Source organism: Plectrocnemia conspersa, unplaced genomic scaffold (assembly GCF_051122295.1).
Source record: "Plectrocnemia conspersa isolate PC_06_02 unplaced genomic scaffold, ASM5112229v1 ptg000003l, whole genome shotgun sequence".
NCBI lineage: Eukaryota > Metazoa > Arthropoda > Insecta > Trichoptera > Polycentropodidae > Plectrocnemia > Plectrocnemia conspersa.
The window spans coordinates 1,657,840-1,670,441 of record NW_028277167.1 but is presented as its reverse complement, the minus strand read 5'-3'; the positions used below and the strand labels follow the sequence as shown (position 1 = coordinate 1,670,441).

The 12,602-nt window shown below is 30.3% G+C and overlaps 1 protein-coding gene across 3 annotated transcripts in view; it reads right to left on the bottom strand.

The window, feature by feature from the left end:
• Nucleotides 1–12,602, bottom strand: part of puc (dual specificity phosphatase puckered) — an 80,798-nt gene that overhangs the window by 12,897 nt on the left and 55,299 nt on the right. For 2 of the 3 annotated variants that reach the window (XM_088182167.1, XM_088182168.1), the window contains exons 3-4: nt 6,905–7,066; nt 4,495–4,728 (exon numbers count right to left, since the gene is read on the bottom strand). In XM_088182167.1, coding sequence (XP_088038293.1) covers nt 4,495–4,728; nt 6,905–7,066 — 396 coding nt within the window. Of the gene's footprint in view, nt 1–4,494; nt 4,729–6,904; nt 7,067–7,261; nt 7,559–12,602 lie in introns of those variants that run through there. The other variant, XM_088182169.1, reaches the window with a different exon arrangement.

The following is a 12,602-nucleotide window of genomic DNA, read 5'->3' as shown; positions in this document are numbered from 1 at the left end:
CACCGACATGCACCACGTGCGAGCGTACCCATCACACGTGGCACCGGGAGATGACTCATCTGAGATCGAGAGAGGAAGCTGCGAGCGGACAGACGCTTCGGCGCTGCTGCACATATGCAAAAAAAGCAAGTTGGCATCTCAAACAGATGCTCTTTAAAACGACAATATCGCATTCCAACTATATTTAATTAAGTAAAACAAAATAACCCTTTCAACGCGAACAACTATTTTATACTGCTCGTATGTCCTGACCACTGACTTATTTTTTTATAAATACAGAACATGCCATAGATTAATTATTCAAGTTCTATGATCAATTCAAATATTAAACGCACTGTTAAATTTCGGCGAGACTTAAAAAAACATTTGCGCATCGTTTTAAGAATTTATCAAAATTTTATAAAAATTAAAATATAGAATATCTTGCTGCTGGATAAAAATCTGATGATAAAGATGATTTAGAAGCAATACAAAATAAAATAATGGGACATTATTAAAACAAATCAGCGAGTATGCATTTTAAACATCACCATGTCAGTGACTAATATTTGGGTTAAAATCCCATTTTAACCTTTATATAACGCATCTAGGAGATTAGAATAAGTGATATTAAATCTTTAATATTAAAAAAATATCAATATATATTAAGCCGCGCAGCGATCCAAATATTAAATTTCGGCGAAGCTTAAAATTAAAATTACTAATAATAAGCTGCGCAGCGCGAAAGTGAAAATTGGATAAATCACAATTTTATTGATTATGACGAGATTAACTGTAAAAAATATTTTCCATACAGGTTTTGGAGAAGTAGTGCTATTTTAATTGGGTCTAAACAATTTCTATAGTACGTAACCCTTCGATGTCATTATTTAAAAAGAATCAGAAGAATTAAAAATATGTTAAACTGTTTCATATTTAGATTCGGCAACAAAGGGGTTAAACATGTTTTAATATAATAAGAGATGTTTAGCTTTTGACATTCTAAAACTAAATGCAGCATTTACGACCAAAACACGTTCTTGCCATAAATTTGATTTAAAAAAAGTTGAATATGCAATGTTACTAATTAAATGTCGTATTTTTAATTAAATAAATAGTTTAGACGCCTTCAATTATCATACATTAGATAGGACGTGTGTTTATTTAACCCTTCTAATGCCATAGGACTGAAAAATCCGCATTAACTTTTCCAACTTCAGTTTCCAAACTTCAAATTTTTTCATTAATCGAACGTTTGTTGTATTTCATTAATTATAAAAATGAAATGGCCATTATTAGACAATACATAGCAAAATGGTCTGGCAATAAAAGAGTTAAATTGAATTTTGAAATGTCTTGGGGTCTTTAATTGAGTATCTAATTTAAAACGATGCCAGTTATGGAATATTTATTTTACTTGGATCCACTGAAACTATGCAATGAAACATGTCTTACTTTCAGAAATGAAAAAATAAAAAGTCAGTAGCGTAACATATTTCTGAAAGATTCATGCCTAATTATCATGGATTTTCGAGCTAGATTTTCTTTCAAGAACTTCTCTAAATCCGATCATGCGTGAAGATACGCTATGTATGTAAATCAGGATTTGATTGACATCAAAGTTGCGATATCTTCTACGTACAACAGTGCACGCAGTGAAATTTATGCAGAAGACATCACATGCTTTCATGTTCCGCCGCACAAACTCCCAACCGTTATTATCTTTTGTCGGCACTGTTTACAATCGTCAGTGGCGTTGTCGTGGTTAAGGATGATAATAGTATGATCTAAGCTTTGATTCATACGTTATTAGGGACTCTCTTTCTACTGCAGAAAATGAGTGCGCGTGAGTCACAAGGGCCACATCGACATCTGTCGTTTCTCACCTTCGCGGCCAGAGCTGCGTAAATACGAAAATAATTCGATGATTTCATATAGAGGCGATGTTCCAAGTTTAGACCGCGTCGCTCCGTGAGTCACCCCAGACATTCCTCGGACTCGTTTCGAAAGTGCACGTGGGCGGCTTTTACGCTCTAGACTCGCCGGGGTGCACCCGACACTAGGTGGTTGGCTGGACACTGTCCAGTGCTCGCGAGCCGTGCGGCCTCCGGCGTCCTTGTCTGGCACGCGGCCCCGGTGAACGACCGACTGGGACGGAACTATCGGCGCTCAAGGCGAACTGCCTCCAGAGGTCTGGATTCCGGTAGAATGGTGCAGACTGATCTCGCGCAGGTGCTCGGGACTTTCGATCGAACTCACACCGAATCAATTGGCGACTCGATAACAGGTTGCGGCTGTCATTTCTACTTCCGCCTTCACAACATTTTTATTTTGGCGCTGCCTTTTGGAAGAAAGTTTGCCTTAAAGTTTTAAGAACAGCAGACCATCAATCTTAACTCCTCCCCCTTCAAACTTAGGAATACATCCGCAATATGATCTGTACTTTTCAGATTCTTAGGATGACTTTTTTATAAAAACAAATCGATTTTTGAATTTAATTATTAAAAAATGCATTTGGCATAAAAATTATGAAAATGGCTATAACTACACTCATGATTGTAGCTACAATTTCATTCATTCCTTTTTACTAAATATCCAAATAAAATTGATTTACAACTGAATCTCAAAATATTTGTAATATTCTTTTATTGTAATCTATGTATATCATTTTTGAGTTTTCGGTATTCAAATATCTTAAAAAATTTAATATTAAAAATATTTTTAAAAACTAATAACGGTTGTGGGTGGTCCCGACACCTGTTGATTCAATTTTTTTTAAATCAGTACAATTACGCTCGATTTTTTTTAAATTTATAGTTGGACATTTGATACATATTGAGACAAAAACTAGTTTTAAAGTCAAATTTTCTGTATTCGCAATGGTATAGGCTAGTTAGGGATTGATGAATATGCAAAGTAAGGCTAATATATTATAATGAGATGTAAGTAGTAAGAAATGGACTTGAAATGAGTTATTATCTAGAGACCCAAAGGATAACTATTTTAGTTAATATGATATAGGTTTAAATAAAAAACGTCGATAAACACATTTTTTACATTTTTGGGGCTTTTATGTAGGTTTTTAAGAACACGATGACTTACATAGCTCTAATCATATCAACATGAAAATTATTCTAAAAATAGAACTTTCTAAATATCTTGACAAAGTTTGCTAGCCAGTCTGATCAGCCATTTTTTTCAAAATGGCTGATCAGACTGGCAAAACATGAAACACATGGTAATAAAAAGTATAGATAAAAAACAAGTTAAAGTAAAAAAACATTTTTTTACGTTTTTGTTTTTATGAGTGACTATGAAATTTGAAGACAAGCTAATATCACATTGACATGAAACTTCAGCTAAATCAAGATATTCTCCTCTAATAAAAAAAAATCCGAAACGACCATTTTTTAGTGTTCTTTGATATTTTCAAAATCTGGTCACCTTAGCTAAATTCGTTAATCGTTTCAAAAGGAGAGCTATTCAGAAGAAAATCATTTTTGCGTTAGAAAAAACTTTGGAAAAAAAAATATTTACAAAAAATAAAAAAAAAACGTTTGAAAATTTTTTAAAAGGTTAGGAGGATTTTTTTTGTTAGGATTTTTAAAAAGATTATTTTTTTTAATATATTATTGTAAAACTTTTATGCACTCTGCATTCAATGTGTTTATATAGTGAATCAGATATCAGAATAAATTTAATTATTATTATTAAAGTATTCGTATAAAAAAAATACTTTCTCGGAAAACCTTTTATCCTTATCGTTGTGAAAGTGTACAGCTTAGTAAAATATTTTATAAAAAATAAAAATTATATGATAAAAGCAGAAATACTTGATAAGATAAAAGAAACAATACTGGTCTTTTTTAATAAGCAATCTAAGTACTTACATAACTTTTTACGTAATGTGCGTAAAATTTCTAGTTCTAAATGATTAAAAATCATTGCTGGTTTCATACAAACTGTGTGTGATTGCGTTTTAAACTGTTATAGAAAGCATGGCACAGCAATAAAAAAATACATCTGGAAGACAAAAGAAACGGTACTCTCAAATGGGGTTAAATGTTATCTATTGACTGTGATTTCTGAAATAGTAACTTGCAACTGTTTCAATTCAAATCAGTTATTATTTTATCCCGACTATTTAGAAGTCTAAGTTCTAAGAAAGAATCCAAATCTGAAGCGAAACCTATTTTCGCACGGAACTGGTAAACATACTCTTATTTTATAACAGAATTATGAATGTAGCGAAACGGGAGCGCTCAAACGGTCTCGTTTATTTACAAATCGACCACCGCTCCTCGCGAGAAATTTTATTAATATAGACCCCGCGGGAGTGAGTCAACCGGGCGAGGAGTACCCGATTGTACGACGACGATGACTCGAACGCGTTATTTTTTGACCATTCTGGCGACCGCCCAATAAACAAAAAGCGTCCTAGACAAAAATGGTATCGGACAAGAGTGAATTCCCGAAAGATTCCGGAGCAGATTCGAGTGAGACAATTGAACTCACCGATAAACTCGAAGGCTTCCTCGAAGTACTGCTTGAGATTCTGCTGGCCGGAGTCGTTGGCCGGTATCCTCTTGTGGGTGATTCCCGCCGAAGAGGGCAATCCGGGAAGGGTGCAGGTGACGTTAAGCACGCATGTGGCACCCAACTCTTTCAGTCTCTCCGGATCCGCGGCGTCCCTGCCGTTTCCGAGGTACAGGAAGGGCAGCACTCTGGACGCTGGGTGATTGTCTATATCTGCGGCAATAAATAAAAATTAGATTAATTTCTATTGCGAGCGCTCGACAAGAAAACGAGATTGAGCTATTGCCAACAATGCACAACAGCTGCCAGATGAGTGTAAATAGTAAAATGGCAATAGAAATATAACCGTGAAGAATATTCAGCGAAGCACCTTCTCTCTCAAGAGCAACTAATTATGTACCAAATAAGTACATTTAGAAAATATTTCGGTCACAAGTTAATTATACTAAATAGTTAAAATCTACTAATGATACGTATAATATATAGTAATGGGCTTTATTTATCTAATATGTAATGAACCGTTAATGTTATAGACAGCAAGACAGTGGGTTCAAAAATAATAAAAATCAATAATGCTACAGAAAAATAAAGATTAGCTGTCACTTCTCAGCTTAAAAGCATAGACTGACTACCATTGGATTAACCTCCTTTAAAAAATGAGTTACTCATAAACAATAGTTTTAATTCTAGCTAATTTTAGCAGTATATTTTTTTAATACTTAAGATTTATATTTTAAAAGTTCAAATTTTAGTCTCTAAGGAGAAAGAAGTAAGATTCTCAGTTTTTTCATACAAACCATTACAGTGGTTAATTTTATAGTATATAGTTCGATAGAAATATATTACTAATTGACTTTTTTGGTACATAATAGTAATAGTATTATGATATATTGTACAATAGTTATTAAAAGCGTACCTTTACCAATAGTTAAAAATGTACCTGTTTATATATTTGTTAACAAAGATGACATGCTGCTTTCAGCTGTATCGTTTTTATTATAGAAAATATAATCTATAGCAATGTAAGCGAAAATCATGAAATTTTGTAGAAATACTCTCAGTATCTTTATTATCCATTTTGATAGAAATAGCTTTTGAAATTTTTTTAGGAAATCCCAAAATCAATTACCTAGGTTTTATTTAGTTTTATATCAAACTTTATTGAAAGCTTGTCCTTGTAAATATATGTTATAATAAAAAATCAAATCCGCCATCTTGTTTCAAAATGGCGGATATCAAAATATCAAAAAACCGTGACGTCGATATTGTTTTGTATTAAAAATTTAAATTAAAAAATATGTTATTGTATATATGTAGGTATATTATCTGATTTTATAAAAAAATAAATATTGCAGAGCTTTCAAATCGCAAGTCACAAAAAATCTGAAAAATTGATATCGTAAATATATCGATAAATTCATGAGCCAAATTAATTCGCCATTGTGTTTAAAAATGGCAAATACTTCAAAAATATAGATCAAAAATATTTTATAAAATATATAAAATAATAATTGGTTATAATGGACCATTTAAAATTGAAAAGTCTGATTATAATTATTTTCTTTTAAATTCAAAAAATGAACTAAGAAAAAATCTATATTTATGGTTGGCTTAGTAATAGATGCAATATTGCCAAAGATCTCAAATCGCTACTCCCAAAAAATATATTTATCACAAGAAGACAGCAAATTTAAATCGAATATTTCTAAAAAAATTGATTTCGTAAATATCTAGGATACATTTTTAAGCCAAATTAATCAAGACATTGTTAAAAATGGCGGATAAGGTTCAAAAATATTTTGTAACATATTTATTAATTGATTATAATGTATTCATTTAAAAGTGAAAAGGTCAAAAGATAAATATGTTTATTTTAAATTAAAAAAATTAATTAAGCAAAAATTAAAATATTTAAGTAGTTTTATGTAGATAAATTTATAAGCCAAACTGATCTTCTTTAAAAATGGCAGATAATAAAAAAATAACCAACCTTACAATAAAAAAATATATGTATCTATCACAAGAAGACAACAAATTCATAAGCCAAATTGATCCGCCATATTGTTTCAAAATGGCGATGCTTTTAAAAAAGCTCGTAGAGACAAAAGCAATGAGTTCAAAAATGTTATATTAGTTATAACGTATCCATATACATTGAGTATGATTACAATATTTGCCACAAAGATGCGATAACTTATTTGTTGTTATAGTAATCTGTTTTAATTGTATTTATGAATGAAGAGACGATTAAAAGTTGTAGTAGTCTTTTTATTAAATAAATTTAGAGAATGCGCGAAAAAATAATAACGAGCTGCGGTGACGCTAATAGTACAATTAGCGTTTATAAACAATCAGAGGCGATGGACGATAAGTGACGTACGATAATTACCTGCGGGTTCTACGGGACTACATAGAGGAGGTTCCTCCGAGAGCGAAGGAGACGCTGGAACGGGGTTGCCGGAGACCCCTCCCGGGATCCTGGGCACGGCTCCCGGAAGCAGCGCGTCTTCGCACAGCTCTCTATGCCTCTTCTGGAACTCCTTGTGACCTCCTGCGAAACCAAAAAAATACACCACTGAACATCGATCCGAAAAAGTAGGCTGCGTAAAAACGCCGCGATCCGAAAAGAGCGTGACTCATAGCGAGCAGCCAGACGTCTGCGTTAACCTTCGCCGCACTTATAAACGCACGCACACATACACACTCACACACAACACACTAAATATGAAAACTGATGATGGCTAACCGATGGACTGGAGAGGCATGAACCTCAGCACGAGGCATGGCGATTGCCTTTTGAGCCGCATGCCGTGGCCGTCGGCTGATCTGGCCTGGCGGGAGCCCTTGATCGACGGAATCTTCGCGACTTGCACCTGACTCGACTGCACTTTCGACTGCAACCGCTTCCGAAACGCACTGTATGCACTGCAGCGAACGATTGCTGATACTGATACGATTGATGATTGTTTGTGTGTCGTAAAACCGAACCGAGAACCAGCACGCGGCCAGCACGCACCGCGCGCGCTGTCGACTACCGTCTGTCGCGCGGAAACGGGAGACTTGGCCTTATATACCCGAGGAGAGGGGACGGGGAAGGGAAGCCAGCAGTCAATGGAAAATAAGCCTTGTGCGCGTGCGCCTTAATGATTTGTTTTGATTGGACGCGGTATATGTGTGCGCTTGCCCGGAGAAATTCGAATTGTACATTTTCATACGTATACTTTTAGCTAGATTACGATACAAATACTATAAAGTTTCTTCGACTATCACCTAAAACCACCCTTACATTTTAACGTAAAAATGTTCTAAACTATATTGATATAAAATATAATAATTGAGGAGTAAAGAAAAGAGCGGACTCGAAAATATGCCATTATTATATTTCATATTATTTCTCAAAATTTAAAATCTCACAAAGCTTATTAATCTGCGGCCCGCAAGTTATATTAATATGCATTTTAAAAAGATTTTTTTTATTCATTATTAAATTAATTATTTTTTACACTGATTTTTTTGCTTTAGAACTAAAAAAAAATAAATGTAATGAGCCGCGATATTAAATGAATAAATAAATAAATATTTTTTTAAGTAATATATAATTTTAATTCTTTGCTTTTTTTTAATGTAACATACAACTCACTATTATTTTTATTTATTGCTGCCTTATTACTGAATAAAAATCGAAATCAATATCGGGCGTCGTGCTTCGTACATTATAGAATATTAATTTATTACATTATTAAAAATATTTAGACATGTCATGAACTCGAGAGCATCATTAAATAAAGAAATACCTTGTATTAGGACAGATTACCGAAAACTAGCTCCCACATCTTTGTTATTTATAAGCTAACACATAAATATTTTTTTTACAGGTTTTATTTATCAGATAAGAATAAGAATTTTGTATGCAATCAATTTATTTTTTGAGAATTTTATATTCAGCGTTAAATATAAAATTTTCAATTCTTTAAATAAAATTTTTTTTTAATCTATTTTTACATATCCCTTATATTTTTTAACGCGATAGTCTTCGGAATATATTGAAATATACATACGTGTACAAATGTTTCCCTTATAATTAAAAAAAAAGAAGCAGATATACTACTTATTAGCCAAAACGAATTTCATAAAAAGATTTTCCTATATATTATACATAAATATGGTTTATAACATTTTTTAAATACTCGAAAATTTCTGTACATTTAATTGTATTTCCATTATTATTTTTATAAATAGGCATAAATACTCGATCCGCCATATTGTTTCAAAATGGTGGATATTAAAAAATACCAAAACTGCGTAGAATGCGTTTCAAAATAGACTAATTATTGAAATAAAATAAAATTATTATATAAGTATTGTAACTTTGTTAAGAAACATATACAAAATAAGTCTAAAATAATGTAAATTAGACGTTTATATAAGTAAAAAATCATACCATAATTTTTTTAAAACATTGTCTCAAAATTTCGGATATTAAAAAATCTAAGATTTTTAAAAAATATAATTGTAATAAAAGTTTAATTCAAGAATAAGAATTTTTTAATTGATTTTTATTTACAGTTCTTAAAAACACGATAATTATCTTAGTTTTAATTTAACCACCATAACATAGGCCTTGTAAATATTTTGTTCAAGTTCGTTAGATTGTTTAATCCGCCATTTTCATTAAATGTAGTAGTTAATGTTTTAAATTACTCATTTAAATTAAATTAAATTCAAGTTTATAAATATTTTGTCAATTTTCCAAGTCAATCTAAACCGCCATTTTAATTTAAAGTAATAGCTAATGTTATAAATTATTAATTTAATTAAAATAAATAAATAAAAATTGATAAATATTTTATTTAAGCTCTAAGATCTGATCCACCATCTTGTTGTAAAATGGTGACTATATAAAAACTAAGAAATTCGTTAGTTTTTAGAAAGAAAGAAATAGTAAAAAATGTTCTACAATAGTAATTGAAACAATATTTTGTGATATATTATGTATGTAATATGTACATAAATACCTATGTACATATGTATTCATATACATACAAATGTATATAAATATTTTGATATACTGAAGTTCGTGACCATGGCAAGAGCATCATCTGCCGAAATATAGAAGCGTATGTTCTCATCGCGACATCGCTCATACATATATACATTTAACCGTACAGTAAATTTTAAGCATAGTTGTTAAATAGAACTAAGAAATATCTCGGTTAAATTCAAAATTGTGGTTTTAACCAAAAAACTTATTCTGTTTTAAAAAAAAAAAAAAAAGTAAAGAGATAAAAAATGTTTTAAATTAGAATTTAATTTATTATCTTACTTTTTAGGTACATATATACATATATAAACGGGATATAACGGTTATTAAGGATACAGATTTTAAATCGATTTCTCTGAAAAAATTTAAATAAACTGTGAATTTTTTGGTTCAATTTGTCAATCATCTTAATTTGTATTTTTAATAAAAAAATAATCGTAATTATGTTACAAAAACAATCTTAGCTCATGTAAAAAGTAAGGAGGTTAATAATAATATATTGCATACATATGATATATATAATATTTTTACATTATATGTAAAAAAATCATTTACAAATACTGTAGAAAAAATATTTCCTTGTAAATATAAAGGCAGACTAACACGCTTAATTTTTGAGCAAAATAATAAAATTGTTAATAGACAACAAAGCATATTTTTCATTTTCTGTTAAAAAAAAAGTACAGGGAAAAGAGTTAATATCACACAGAATTGAAATTGAGAACTATTTGATATGTCTCGATGAATCCACAGGTATATGTACATCTCTTAAATATGACATGAAACATAAAATCTAATTTAAATAATAAATAATAATAAATAAATTTAAAATTAGTTCTTCTGCAATTTCACTAAAAAGTTTAATGTAAGATTCATTGACTAAGCAAAAGTAGGATTTACAGCGATTTTTTCAATCTTTGCCAGAAATAAAAATATTCAGGAAAATGAGAATTTTTTATTTCTGTCGCAATTAGAATTTATTTATAACTAAATATGTAAAATAATAAATAGCAACTTACACTGCATATTTCGAATAAATGGGAAAAAATATATACTAAAATTCATAACGCAAAGTCATCATGAAATGCATGATTTCCCATACTTAAACCACTAAATAACACGACCTTGCCGCATGGTAATTAAATTAGTCAATCTGGCTTTTAATATTTGCCATCGATTATCTGGAAATAGTCGTTTTTTAGTACACTTTCATATAGAATAAAGCTTAACTTAAAGTAAAGGAAATATGGAAATGGGTGTATAAAGATAGAAAAAACAAAAACATTGCGAAGCATCAAAGTTCAAAGACAGACCCCTTAGAAATGATGATTGCTTTGAATCTTGAGGAGTGAAGAGAGAATCAAAGAGAGCAATAAATCAAGAGCTGGTAATTAAAAAAGTGCGGTCAGTGATGTGTACAAAGAAAATTATACAATAAAGGATTGCAATCACTATAATAATAATTTCAAATAATATTAAGAAGATTAACATATGGATATCAAAGGGTTATAAATAGGTTCACTATCTGCATATACAGAGCGTTGAGAGAATATGTGAAAAAACGACTAGATATCCAGCCAAGCGGCAAATATGGAAGATATTCTTATATGGTATTGCTTTTTTTTAAATAAATATATCTATACTTTTTTGAGATACCAAATAACTAAGATGACGATGATAATTTAATGGGTAGTTTGTGGGAAAACACGTCAATTGCAAACTGAGGTGTTATTTATTATGTGGTGATCATGACCTTGTCAAATGCTATATAGATATGGTTTTTAAAATGCTATCTATTCCTCGAAAAATATTATTCATTATTTTTATCTGTTTGATTCAAAATAAAATTTTAATATCTATCTTACTAAGAAATTTGAAATCATATTTCGGATAAATCCACATTAATAACTCTTCCTTGATTGTTGGAATAATAGTTGCTAATTTAACAGACTTTTTTTTGTAATGTGTCACATGCAATATAAAAATTCGATTTAGAAGCTCTTTAATGCCATATTTCTTTCTACACACGAATAAATAATTTATGAATATTGACAAGGCGCCGTATAGATAAGGGTCATCGACAATGACATTGTTCCATAGGCACAAGTCACTCCGCCCCCGCCCTTCAATGAATCATCGAAAAACTTTCTGATATGAACTAATGACTAATGACAAAATGCAGTGAAATGCGACGCCCCGTGACAATCACACATTGACTAATATGTTTAAGATTACGACTTCGCAAAAAATAAAGCGCTGTACATCTAAGGAACGAGACACAAACTGACATCAAAATGTTTAAACTGGCAATATGATGAAATATTTACAATATACTGGTAACTGTAATCAGGGATAATTTAACTGGATTCATTTAAATTTAAAACAAGAAATATGAGTGTCTTAATATTTAATAGCATTTGAATTCCACCATTTATTTTTTCAAAATAGTATAGATTCAGAAATCACAGTCAGTTAGACGCAATCTTCCTTATCAATAGTCATTAATAAAAAAGAAAGAAAATATTTGGGTTATATCCATATATTTTTTTTTTAATGTAAGACACATATATATATATAATAAATATTCGTTTTATATATTTGGAACAATTTTATAAAAATTAAAATAAAATATTAACTATATTTCAATTGTCATATGCTAAAATTTTTATGTTTTTTGATAGAATTTTTTAAGTAAAACACTTAGTATTAACTAAAAATATGATTAAATCAATCATTATTATGTTTAAAAGCATTTAACTTTACAAAATAGTATAGATTCAGAAATCACAGTCAATGGAACGCAATATACCTCGCCAATGTTTATAAATACAAATAGATAATAATATAATATTTGGGTTATATCTAGTGGATGCTATTCTTAAGGATTTTTTCAATACATTATATATATATATATATATATATATATATATATATATATATATATATATATATATATATTTAACAGCTGTCAGTTTCTACTCAGTAAGTCACCTCTTTCAATGAATCACAAAATAAAACTAATGAGTAATTAATAACATTGCACAGT